Here is a 12325-nt window from a genome sequence, read left to right as displayed (position 1 = left end):
GTGACCAAGGAGCGTCCGGAGGGGGTCCCTCGTGGGGGAGCTGGTGCGCAATCTTTCTGGCCAGGAGCTGGCCCCAGGCTATTTCCTTAGGGGTACCCAGGGTCCCTTTGGCAGAGGCTGCAGCCGCGGCACCACCATCCTTCAGGGTCAAATGCCCCGATCTTCACAGCCGCGGAGGTGGGGGCGGGTCTGGGCTGGATCTTTCAGAGGTTTTAAGTTGCGACCAGGGGGGCTTCTAGGATTGGAGCCCCGGGCCAGGGGTACACTCAGGGCTGCCGATGGCGCGACTTCTCCCAGAGCCTCTGTCCCAGGGACCCCCACACTCGCCTGCCCGGCCCAGGTCCTCTCGGGGACAGGCCTGTCAAAGGCGCCCCTTTTCTCGCTCCGCCTGCGCCTCCTCCGCTATTGAGATGTAAATCGTTGCCAATTGTCGCAGAGTGCGGCGGCACCCACAGCCGGATCCTTCCGCAACCCCGGAGCAAACTTTGGGTCTCCGAAAACTTTCGAACGAGAAGTAGTCCCTTAGGGCATGGGCCCCGACCCCGCTCCGCACGGCCGCGGCCCCCATCCCCGGAGGACCCGGGCTTGGGACCCCGCGCCCCAGCCTGAGGAGGCGCGGGGCTGGTCGAGGAGAGTGGAGGGGCGCGGCCAGCGAGGGGGCGCGGGGTGCGGAGGGATCGGCGGGGGCGGGCCCCGGGGGCGGGGCCGACGGGGCGGGGGCGGAGCGCGCGGCGGCCGGGAGCCTCACTAGTGCCTCGGCCGCGGGAGGGAGCGCACGGGCGCCGGGATCGGGGCGCGGGCCGCGGGCGCAGCGTAGGAACGATCGTGGGCGCGGAACCGGGCCGGGGAGGCCGCGAGAGCCCAGGGACGCTCTCCACCCGGAAGGAGAGGGCAGTAGCGGGCCGTCACCGCCCGTGGGACAGTCCCTCTGCGCGCGGGTGTGCCCGAGCCCCCGCCGGCCGGGCGCAGGAGGCCGCCCCCGGGAGCAGCGGGCAGCCGGTGGGCAGGCATGCCGCCGCTCCTGGCGCCCCTGCTTTGCCTGGCGTTGCTGCCTGCGCTCGCCGCACGAGGTAGGCGACTGCCCGCCGCGAGCCCGCAACTTTCCGCGCCTTCAGAAACTTTTGGCGGCTCCCTAGGCGCGCGTCCTCGGGTGTCTGGGAGCGGGCGGCCAGGGTGGGGAGGGGGACCCGGCGACCCGGGGCGGGGTAGGAGCCAGAGTCCCGGGCTCGGGGAGAAAGACTGACCTTCCCCCGCGCCGCTTGCCCGATCGGGATGGACTTGGCGCCGCTCGCGCCTGGAACCGAGTTTGGCGCCGGGTTTGAAGTCGGCTTTGAAGCCGGGCGTGGGCATCTGGGGGCCTGGGAGACCTAGCTCTGGGCTCGCCCTTTACCAGCCGCGCGTGGGGCTCGCTCCCGGGGCGGGCGGACGAGCTGCCTACTACTTTTCGGTTTGAATCGAGTCGGTTTTGGTTTCCTGTTGCTTTGGGGCCATTTATCTTTTTTCTTCGCCTCTTGCCCGCGCCGGGGGCGGATGTTGGGGCGCGGAGCTTGGGGTCCAGGGCGCCGTGATCGTCTTTACAGAACCGCACTGCGGGACCTGGCTGCCCAGCGTGGTGGGCAGAGGGGAGCAGGGTGGACCAGGCGGCCCGGCCCGGCCTCCCTTCGGAGTAGGAGAGTTCGCGCAGGACCCGGGCGAGGGCCCCAGACCCAGGTGTCCCCCGGCTCCTGGCCGCCCCGCCCGCGGTGTCCCCTCCCCACACCCGGTCGCTACTCCTATCCTGGCTCACAATTTGGGGCGGGGTGGGGTTCGTGTGTGCGGAAGATTCAGCTGCTACGGATGGACTTTCACTTTGTGGAGTTCACATTTGGAAACCTTGCAGGGGTTGGCGGGGCAGGGGTGGGGGGGTTGGTCATTCCTCTCCATTTCCCGTGGAGAGGAGCTCCAAGGAATCGGATGGTGATTAATGCTTCTCTTCCCCTAAAAGTTGGAGGGAGAGCTAGCTCCCTACTTCCTGAAGATGGGGTTCCATGTCACACCCCCGTCCCCACCCCCAGAGGGGGCTTAATTTACACAGCCCTGGTAAGAAGGAGGCAGGGGGTGGGTGGCGTGGGGGGTAGTGAATTAATTGATCCCTTCCTGGGAATGAAGTCAAATTCCTTCCAAATGGAGCATCTTCACTGCCACCCCCAGCCCCTGGCTGTGGGGGGGTGGGGAGGCTGCCACTGAAGATGCCCACCCTGGGGAGCCGGTGTTGAGTCTCGGTGGAGGCGTGGCCAGGTCCCTGGGGTGCAGTCCTGGTGCCCCAGGAGGTGGCCCTGGCGCACAATGGGCTGCTCTGATTCCTCCGCCGGGCGCTTTGTTGGCGGGCGGGGCAGCGGCTCTTGCAGCTGTCGCATTTTCCCACGAGCTGGGGAGCTGAGTGTGGCCAGCACTGCCACCCCCCCAGCGCCACCCCCTGGAAGAACTTGTTTGAACAGCAAGACAATCCTGGTGGTTGGATAGGGGCCTCAGCCCAGCCAAGGTCCCCAGTGAAGCTGGGGTGAGGGGTGAGAAGTTTGGGAGACTGGCCCAGGGTCATCCCAGCGTTTCTTTCCTGCTGTCTACAATGCATTTCAGGCCACTCCTCCCCACCCCTCCACCCACTTTGAGCTTGACCTGTCCACCTGCCACCCAGCCAGTCTATTCCTCCCCGCCCCATCTCTGACCCCAGAACTCTGGGCAGAATGTTGAGTCCCCTTGGGGTTCATGCAGGGCTTCCTGGGGGCCCCCTGCACCCAGTAACCCCATGACAGGAGGTGAAGGGTGGACAGTGCCCCTGGGGGTGCTGGCCAAGCTGACCTCTCCTCTTGCCCCTCCCCAGGCCTGCGCTGCTCCCAGCCCGGTGAGACCTGCTTGAACGGTGGGAAGTGTGAAGTGTTCCCCAACGGCACCGAGGCCTGCATGTGAGTATGGGCCCCGCGCCCCTGCAGGGACCTGTTGCTTTGTCGGAGCGGAGCCCCTGCCTTCTGCAGCGGGCCAGCGGGGACAGAACACTGGGCCATTGTCTTCTGGAGATGGCCCAGAAGGCTGGGCGCGGTCACGTGCTAGTTTATTGGACAAAGTCTGGCAATTACTTAATCACCAGCAATTATGCTGCGTGTGGAGCCCAGCCTGGCCGCTGGGGGTTCGAGCGCTCCTTTGAGGACCACCTCGGGCTCCTGGGGTGCTGGGTGGGCATCCCTGCTCCCCTATTTCTTCCCAAAGTCCCTGAGGCCTGCAGGGAGGCTCCAGAGCATCTGGATGGAGGCCAGGCCCTCCCCGCCCCGCCAGCCAGGGAGAGTGCCTCTGCTGGGGGCAGGTGAGGCTTGCTCCAGGCGGGTGAGCGCCTCCTGGACAGGAGGTGCCTCTGAGCGAGAAACTGACTAGTTCAAAGGCACACCCACCCTTTGCCGCCCTCTGCCTTCCCTGGCCTCTCCTCTCTGGCCTCAGGTGAGGTTGGGGAAAGGCGGTTGGAACTCATCGTGGTGGCTGTGCCCGTCTCCGCAGGGGTATGGGTGGGAGTTCCTGCCAGGAGCTCTGTCTCTGTCCCCAGCTCTGACCTCCTGACCTGGTGGCCCTTCGCCTTCCCAGCCCTGGGTCCTCAGCTGTTAACGGGGGTGGGGGGCGGGGGTGGCGGTGGTGTCCGGAGTCAGGGAACCTGGTTAGGATCTATCGCCTGCCTGCCTGCGAGTACCGGTCAGCCTCTCAGGAAGTTTTTCTCCTGTGGCCGATGCCCTTCAACTTGAGTTCGTCCCTGATGGGAATACCGAGCAGGTTCCTGGCGGCTGGAGAAACGCCCCCTCCCCAGGCTGCAGAAGTGGGTCCCCAGCCGGGCTGGCGCGCCCTCATTCCAACTGCTGAGGGCCCATTCCCTTGACAACCCCCAGCCCGGGCTCACTGCCGGCCCAGCCAGTGGGCAAGCAGCCCCTCCTCCCCCCACCCCGGCCCCAGACTGAAGCCAATTAAGCAGGGCTGTGAGCAGTTTAATGGACAAAACGCATTGTGTCTTTGTCGGACACTAATGAATGCGCACTACTTTTTTTTTTCTTTGCTTTTTTTGGGGCCTTTTTCTCCTCCTGCAGAAGCCTCACCGACGCTTGATGCCCTAAATCTTGTTTCCTTTCATTGAGAGACCGACAGCTGGGATTCAGTGGAAGTGCAGGGGCTATTGTTGGGGAGGCGGATTAATGCTGGGTGATTAAGTATGCGTGGCTTCCCAGAATGCCCACTCCCTTCCCTGCCGCTCACTGGGATGTGTGTGTGTGTAGGGCTGGGGGCAGTCTCCGTATTTCTGCAGAGGGCTCTGGGGAGGGCAGGGGCAGTGCTGGGCTGGGGAAAGTAGGAGCCGTCTCTTCTTGCGCCATCACTGGGGAATTGGGACGGGGCAGCCTGGGGCCCCCCACCCCGGGCCAGCGCTCCGGCCACACGCTGCCCTGGCTGCTGCAGCTGTCACCCACTGGCCTCCGGGTGAGGCGCTTCAAAGGGACGGGGTTGGGGGAGGCTCTCCCACCCCCAAACCTGGGCAAACCTGGGCAGGCAAGTTCCTGCCTCCCCAAGCCAGGCCCTGGATCAGGGCTAGGGTGCCGGCCTTTTTCCTCCTTTTGGCCTGGTGCTACTCCCCACCGCCACCTTGGCGGGAAGCCTGCCTGTCTGGCCTGGCACCCCGCCTCACTCGGCCCACAGAGACCCCATTGTGTGCATCCTGCAGACCCACTGGGAAGTTGAACGGAAGTGCCGTCCTTGCAGGCCCCAGCTCTGGGCGCCTCGGGCCGGAGGCAAGGGATCAGCCATGACGGCTGGCCAGGGCCAGCCGTGGGCAGGCCCCAGTCCAGGCTCGCGGGGCAGGGTGGGGGCACTGTGGCCCCCCCCAGGGTCCGCGCCGTCTTGCTCTCACCCACCACCCACTGGTCTGCGGAGGTTCTGCTGGCGGGGGCGGCCCAGCTCTCTGGGCTGAAGGGGAGAGCTGCTTTCTTCTCTCCAGGGTGTCTGGGTCTCAGGCCGACCTGGGTGTGAGCTCTGGCTCTGCAGCCTCCAGCCGGAACCTGCAGAAAGTTCTGTGACTTTCCTGCTGCTCCCCTGTGGCCAGGGCGTGGGAATCGGTGCTATCATGTGCCAGGCGCATTCACGCCAGGTGACTCATCCGTTTCCATCCAGAGAGAGGGAGCCTTCCCCAGAAGCCGCCCGTCAGGTGTCTGCGGGGCTCGGGGTCGGAAAAAGAGGTCCGTGTTGTTGCGAAGGCCCTTCAGGAAGTCCCAGAGAGCGGGGCCGGGCCACCCGATGGCCGTGAGCCTCTGGGGGCGGAGTGCTCTGCCCCAGGAGGGTGGCTGTGTGTGGTGGCCCCAGCTGGGGGTGCCTGGGGAGGCTGGTGAACCAGGGGCGGCCTCAGGTGGGTCTTTGGGACCCTCTGCCGCCTCGGCGCCCAGAGTACGCTGGAGGGAAGTTGGGCAGGTGGTGGACCTCGGCTTTGGACGATCCTGTACTTGAGGCCAGGCTCTCCCGTGCCCAGTGTCCTCATGAGCTCAGGTCATCGGGTCGCCTGAACCCAGATTCCCCCAGTCTGTAATCTGCGCTTGATCTGCGATTGATCTCTTGGTGGTGCGTGAAGGTTACGTAAGAGGCACGCAGCAGGCGCGGGGCGAGTGTCCGCTCCCTTGCTGCCTTCTCCTTTTGAGCTGACAGCGCTGGTTTCAGGATCCCCATTCGAGAGAGTTTAGTTGTCTAATGAGTGAGTTCAGAGAACCCGAAAGATACGGCCTGGTGGGCCCGAGCCGGGGCACCGCCTGGGAGGGGCCGGCCAGCGACTCCGAGGACTTCTCACCCGCGGGGGCACCCGTGAACACCCTCCTTGCTTCCTTCCCAATTCTGAGCACCTGTTGTGTGCTGGGCGCTGCTCTGGTCGTGGGCATGTGGGCCCAGGTCCGATGCAGCCCCCGCCCCCATGGTCTCTCCGCTTTCCAGTGTGGGGGTTAGGAGAGGCGGCCTGAACACGTGACACGTCAGAGGGAGGGGAGTGCCGTGGGCAGGGCGGCCCGGCCCCACGTGGCTGGCAGCAACCCCGGAACCGTGGGCATCAGGCGTGTAGTGGGGCCCAGAGATGTCGGCGCCAGGCCCAGCGTCACACAGCCCGGCGTAGCGCCCAGCCCCGCCTCGCTCTGTCCGGGGACGTGTGTTCCTAACCACGGCCGCATCCTGCCTGTACTGCCCCCGGGGCCCTCGCTGGTCGTCCTGTGAGGAAGCAGGGCGGGGACAACGACTTCCCTTTAGAAGAAGAGGGTCAGGGGCCGAGTGGAAGTGACTCGGCCACCCGGCTGCAGAGGAACACTCTACATCTGTGTCACCTGGCCCGCCCGTTTCCACTGAGTCACCTGCGCGTCCCGGGCGAGGCTGGGGGAGGAACAGGTTAATTCTCACCCTCACCCCCACCCCCACCCCAGGCTGAGACCGAACCAGGTCTGTACAGGACTTCCTCTGTTTGTCAGCGCCTGGGCGCCAAGGACGCAGGGTTAGAAAAACACAGCGAACGCACAGCCGCAGCCCAAAACCATCACCTGCTGCCTCTGACCACGGGGGGCGGACGTCAGGGAGCACGCGACCCCCACAGGAAGGTGCCCTCCTCGGGCCTGGCTCTGCCTCTATGGCGGCCAGTGTTTTTTCCACTGGGGGAAAAAAAATAGGGATTTTTTTTAAAAGAGAGAAAAAAAAGAAAGCTGTGCCCTTAGCTGGAAGAGGGTGGGGCCGGGCAGACAGCTGAGAGAGAACGCTTTTCGTCAGGACAGCTGAGCTGGGTCAGGGCAGCCGGGGCCACGAGTGAGAGGGCGGGTGCGGGGCCCCCTCCCCGAGGTGGCGGGCGGTGGGGGCAGGTCCAGAGGGCGGCACGGCTCCACTCCCCCGGGGCTGGGTGGCAGCCCAGGGGTCCCGCGGAAGCCGGCACTGGCTCCATCCCTCGCTGACAGTGACGCTGATGGGTGGCTATGGCCGTCGCGGGCAGATGGGGCTCCCGCTGGGCAGGGCCGGGCCAGGCTGGGCTCGAGGAGGGCACCTTTCCTGTTTCATGTCTCGCCTATAAATAGTGAAAGGATGTGGCTTTGCAGAGTTGATTGAGTGTCCTGATTGCTTTCCTCAATAAAGTGCCCACAGTCGCTCCATGCACAGACAGCCCCTTTCATCCGGTCTCGTACAAGTGCGGCAGACGTTTTCTTCGGCGGCCTCACACCCCCTCAGGGTGGCGGCCGGCTCTGCATCTCATCCTCAGTCCCCGCTTTACAGGTGGGAACGGCTGAGGCTGAGAGATGAAGAGGCTGGGAACGGGAGTAGGGCACCTGGGGCCAGCTTGCCTCAGCTTCTGCCTTCGTGTCCGGGCACATCCGGAGCCTGGCAGACTCTTCCCAGAGGCTTTAACGAGCGGCTGGCCTGGGGGCATCGCGACCTGTGGGTCAGGGGCCGTTTGATGGGTCCTGAAGTTCCCGGCCGGGCTGTCTCTGGCGGCCGCACCCCGTAGTCCCATGGACTGTAGCAGGTACAGAGCGACTGGCTCCTCCTCTGTGCCTGAGAGTGCAGGGTTAGGTGGCCGCCCAGAGCTCCCTTCCAGCGGCATCCTGGCAGGACCCTGGGATGGGCCCGCAGATGCCCAGGAGGCGGCAGTGGGCTGCAGCGTGGTCGGGGGAGGAGGGCCCAGGAGCCAGGCCTGGCCGTGCGGTAGGGCAGCTTCTGCCTGCCTGGGGCCAGCTCTGGGCTTCGGTGTCCTTACCCCCTACCCCCTGGGACTGCTGGTGGGCCATGGACACACCCACTGGAACAGGGGCCGTGATTGACAGGTGCTGCTGCAAAGGAAGGGCCGCTGGGCAGAGAAGAGCCCGTTGCCAAAGTGGCCTCTGTTGGCTTCTTCCCTGGCATCTCCTTCCTCAAGGCCCCGCCCACCTCGCTCCGCTGAGGTCACAGGTTGCTGAAGACCAGATGTGGGGTTGGGGCGGGGCAGGGGGAAGGGAGGATTGATATTTGTATTTTGGCGGTCGGTTTCACGTAATGTAAGTTTTATGATTTTAGATGTTTAAAATGTACATTTCGGGAGACTTGCCTGGTGGCCCAGCGGTTAGGACTCAGGTTCCGCTGCAGAAGGCACAGGTTCCATCCCTGGTCGGGGAGCTTAGTTGCTTCAGTCGTGTCTGACTCTGTGCGACCCTGTGCCCTTATAGCCCTCCGGGGTCCTCTGTCCATGGGGATTCTCCAGGCAAGAATACTAGAGTGGGTTGCCATGCCCTCCTCCAGGGGATCTTCCCGATCCAGGGATCAAACGCATCTGTTACGTCTCCTGTATTGGCAGGCGGGTTCCTTACCGTTAGTGCCACCTGGGAACTGTGCGACACAGCAAAATAAATAACCGAATAAAGTCTGCACTTCAGCGGCGTTTAGTACATTCACAACGTTGTGGGACCAGCATGTCTGTCTAGTTCCAGGTTTTCACCACCTGAACAAAACCCCCATAGGCGTTAAACAGGCGTCCCCCCTTGCCCTCCCCGCAGCCCTGCGTGCTCTCACCTGCTTTCTGTCTCTGGCTCTACCTGATCTGCGTGGTTCACATGCGTGGACTCGCACTGCTTGCCTCTCCCGCCTGGCTTCTTTCGCCCGGGGTGCATGTCCGTGCGTCACTCCTCTGGGCGCTCGCTGGACTCGACCTGCCTGAGAACGTCGGGGGGTGGATGGTGGTGGCCCAGCATGGTCATCCTGGTATGGCCTTGGGCAGAAGTCCAGAGGCGGTGGGTGTCAGAGGTGGGGGGTGTCCGGAAGGCTCCCTGGAAGAGGCGGCGCTCACTCCTGTGTCCGCATGGCCAGCCATGGGACCCCCTTGAGTGGGGCCTGGCACATCCAGGGGTACCTGTTAAAGTGGGGTGGCGTGCCTTCGGGTCCAGGGGATGAGCGCACAGGGCTCCACGGCCGGCACCCCACCGCCTGCTCGGGGCATCAGGAATGCGAGGGGCAGCGGGCGTTTACTGAACGCTCTCTAGGTGCTGGGGCAAGGCGGGCAGGGCAAACGCATGCCTGGCTCGTTGTTTGAGAACCAGACTCGAGGGCAGATGCCTTCACCTCCTGCAGGACGAGGCTGGTGCTGTGGGAATACCCCGCCCGGGTGCCCCAGGCCCACTAGGGCCTTTTGGAGGGAGTCCACTGTGGAGACTCAGGCAGATGGGCTGCAGACAGGTCAGCAGGAAGAAGGGCAGCTGGGGGGCAAGTCTGAGACCTGAGCCCCTACCCATGCCGTCTGCCTGCTTCCCAGCCTTGCCCTGGCCTGGAGCACATCTCTCCTGAACCCTCAGGGCTCATCTCGGAGTTAGTGGGTGTACCCTTGGTGGGAGGCACCCCGCCTGGTGTGAGAGGGCCGAGGGTCAGGGGCCTGGGCCCTCGCTCTTAGCCACAAGCCGATCACCTCCCAGTGGCTCTCGGGGCTCAGGGAGGCTCCATGTTTCCTGCAGGGCACCAGAGGGGTGCTCTTGCAATGTTAGCATCTGGACACTTGCTCGGCCCCAGTGGGGAGGCTTGAGTGGGTCCCCCCGTCACAGGTGGGCTGCAGCTCTCTGTGCGTCTCTGAGACGCGTGGAACTCTGAGAACAGAACGCCCTCCCCAGGGTTTCACCGCTGAGTGGTCCCTCCTGGCTGGGGCTCTACTCCCCACCTGCACCCTCGCTGCCCCTGGGATGGAAGCGTCCTGGGAAAGGGGGCCTTGACCTCGCCATCCACTCCCCGCCGAGGCTCGGGCGCAGGGGTCATCATCATACCGGCATTCACACGTTCAAGTGAATTAGGTTCATCGTTGCCCGTTCCCTTCCTGACACCGAGCTGCTGCTCTGCATGGGAGCCCGTCGGGTGGCGTGTGGACACCTCCAAGGGCCCGGCCTCGCCTTCCACACGGCGCCCGCCCGCCCCTTCTGTGGCTCAGCTCCCCCAGGATCCCCAGCCCCTTGCTGCGCTGTCTCGGGCTCTCCTGGGTGGGGGCCTGGGACGGCCTCTAGAGGTCTGACGTGAGCCTCCTGCACCTGAGTCGCTCCGTTTCCTGGAAGGTGCATCCGGGGTCCTGGTTCTCAGCAAGCCTTGGTGGAGGCGGGGGGTGCCCTGGGGAGGCCGCGCTTCCAACGCCCACGTGGCGGTTCCCAAACACGAGAGGCACTCAGACAGCCCGCCAGTCCCCACCAGCCTCAACCTGGGAGTCCTCGTGGGACAAGTCAGTCACTGGGCTTGGGTGTCCATCGGGTGTCTCTGAAGTGCTTGAATCGGTTGCTCTTCTCCGCTGGGTAAACGATCCCTTGTCCCTCTGTTGACACTGCTGATTTGCTGAGCAAACTCTTTGCCCCGCAGGCAGCATGAAAGTCCAGCCTCAGCCAGCCCTGCCGAGGCCTGGGGCAAGCAGGTCCCATGTCTTCACGTTGGCCTTAGGGTCAGGGCAGCGGGCCGGGAGAGGGGCTGGGGGTCTGAGCTGCGCCGCACGGGGGACAGGCCGCTGGAGGCTGGGCGGGCACTCGGGGTGACACGCGGGCCCCAGGCTGGCCCTCCTCCGGGGACCCTGCCGGCCTCCTGCTTCCTTCACCCCTTGATCCTGGGTCAGCTGAGCTGCCAGCCTACTGCCTGACCCCAGGAGGCCTGCTGGACAGGCAGCTGGGTCCTGGCGGGTCATCACGGGTCCACCGGGGGATGAGTGTGAGAGGAGGTGGGCGGCTGCCCCTGGAAAGCTGTCGGTGCCCCCCTCCGTGTGAGAGGAGGTGGGCGGCTGCCCCTGGAAAGCTCTGTCGGTGCCCCCCCTCCCGCAGGGACCCGGGGCTCGGGGACCTGCCTCCCACTGTTTCCTCTTGGTTTCGGTTGCTGGTAAGCGGAAACTACACGGTTACTGGAAATGACAGGTCTAGGGGAGAAGCCAGAGTTTTGAGTGTGTGTGTTTTTCCCTGAAAGCTTTTCAGTACAAGAGATGCTGGGCTAAGACCGGGCTGAGGCGGGGCCTGGGGGTGGGGGGTGCTGGCCCCACTTCCGCCCCCAGCGCCTCCGTCTCCCCTCTGACCACGGAGAGGGCTGAGGGAGGTGACTGCCTCTGGGCCTTCCGGGTCAGCCTGAGGGTCTCTCCTGCGCTCGCCAGGCTGGTTCCGGCTCCCAGGGGTGGCCGCACAGGGCGGGGCTCCCCTCACTTCCCCCTCCAGGGCTCAGGATGAGGGTGGCCTTGGGCCTGACTGAGAGCCAGACGGGGTGGGGGAGGCCAGGCAGGGCTGTGTGTCCCGGTGTCCACGGTGGCAGGGGCCTCAGGCCATGACGGCTTCTGCCCGGGGGTCCAGGGCCCAGGCCCGGCCCAGCACGGCGCTCGGCAGGCATCTGGGACATGGCCTGGGTCAGGGCTGGACCCAGCTAAGCCCATCTGGGTTTCTAGAAGGCCTGGCCTCCAGGCCACAGGCAGGCACGGTCCACGTCAGCTGCCCTGCCCTGTTCCAGCTCGCTGCTCCCGCCAGGCTGGGAGAGCGCTGTACTCTACAGCACAGGCCATGGTGGGCTGTGTGACCGGGGGCTGCTCACCCGCCCCTCTGAGCTCCCCTGTAAACAGTAACACACATGGGTCCCGATGGGACATATCAGCGTGGCTTCACTCCACTCTCAGGCCTGTTCCCAGTGCTCCCAGGCCTCATCCAGAAGGCTCTCTAGAGACCAGCCCAGCCCCGGATTTGGGTGAGGTCATTGAAGGGCGCTCATGGCTCAGACGATAAAGCGTCTGCCTACAGTGCGGGAGACCTGGGTTCGATCCCTGCATCGGGAAGATCCCCTGGAGAAGGCAATGGCAACCCACTCCAGTACTCATGCCTGGAAAATCCCATGGACGGAAGAGTGTGGTAGGCTACAGTCCGTGGGGTGGCAAAGAGGCAGACAAGACTGAGTGACTTCACTTTCATTTTCGCGGAAGGGCACAAGGTTGTGGCCAGCCCAAGAACCTCCTGCTTTCCCCGTGGAGAAGAGTCTCCCCTGAGCCCAGAACAGTGCGGGTCTGTCTCTCAGCAGGTCCACGCCAGCCTGGGTGCAGCTGCCAGGGTTGTGTCTCCTGGTGTCTGCTGTGGTCCCGTGCCTTGGTGACTGTGCTGAGCCTGGGGTGGGGGCCAGGGCGGCTGCGGGCTTGTGGGCAAGCCTGGGGACACGGGGCCTGGTGGTCTGCCTCGCACAGGGGTTGGGCACTGGGCAGGTGGCGAGCCTGAGCTGGGAGAGGCGTCCAGGGAGAGGGTCTCACGGGAGCCTCATCAGGGCCCGCTCTCCGCTGGCCCGCCCAGCGGCCGGCGGCTGTGGGCTCCGT

General features: G+C 65.0%; 1 protein-coding gene across 1 annotated transcript in view; it reads left to right on the top strand.

The window, feature by feature from the left end:
* The first annotated feature begins 760 nt into the window (after positions 1-760).
* NOTCH1 (notch receptor 1) overlaps positions 761-12325 on the top strand; it is a 45965-nt gene continuing 34400 nt past the window's right edge. Inside the window, exons 1-2 of the mRNA XM_070799603.1 lie at positions 761-1070; positions 2861-2942. Coding sequence (XP_070655704.1) covers positions 1010-1070; positions 2861-2942 — 143 coding nt within the window. The 5' untranslated portion in view covers positions 761-1009. The remainder of the gene's footprint in view (positions 1071-2860; positions 2943-12325) is intronic.

Source organism: Bos indicus, chromosome 11, assembly GCF_029378745.1.
Source record: "Bos indicus isolate NIAB-ARS_2022 breed Sahiwal x Tharparkar chromosome 11, NIAB-ARS_B.indTharparkar_mat_pri_1.0, whole genome shotgun sequence".
Taxonomy (NCBI): domain Eukaryota; kingdom Metazoa; phylum Chordata; class Mammalia; order Artiodactyla; family Bovidae; genus Bos; species Bos indicus.
The sequence above is the reverse complement of the archived record's forward strand: the minus strand, read 5'-3'. Positions and strand labels throughout refer to the sequence as shown.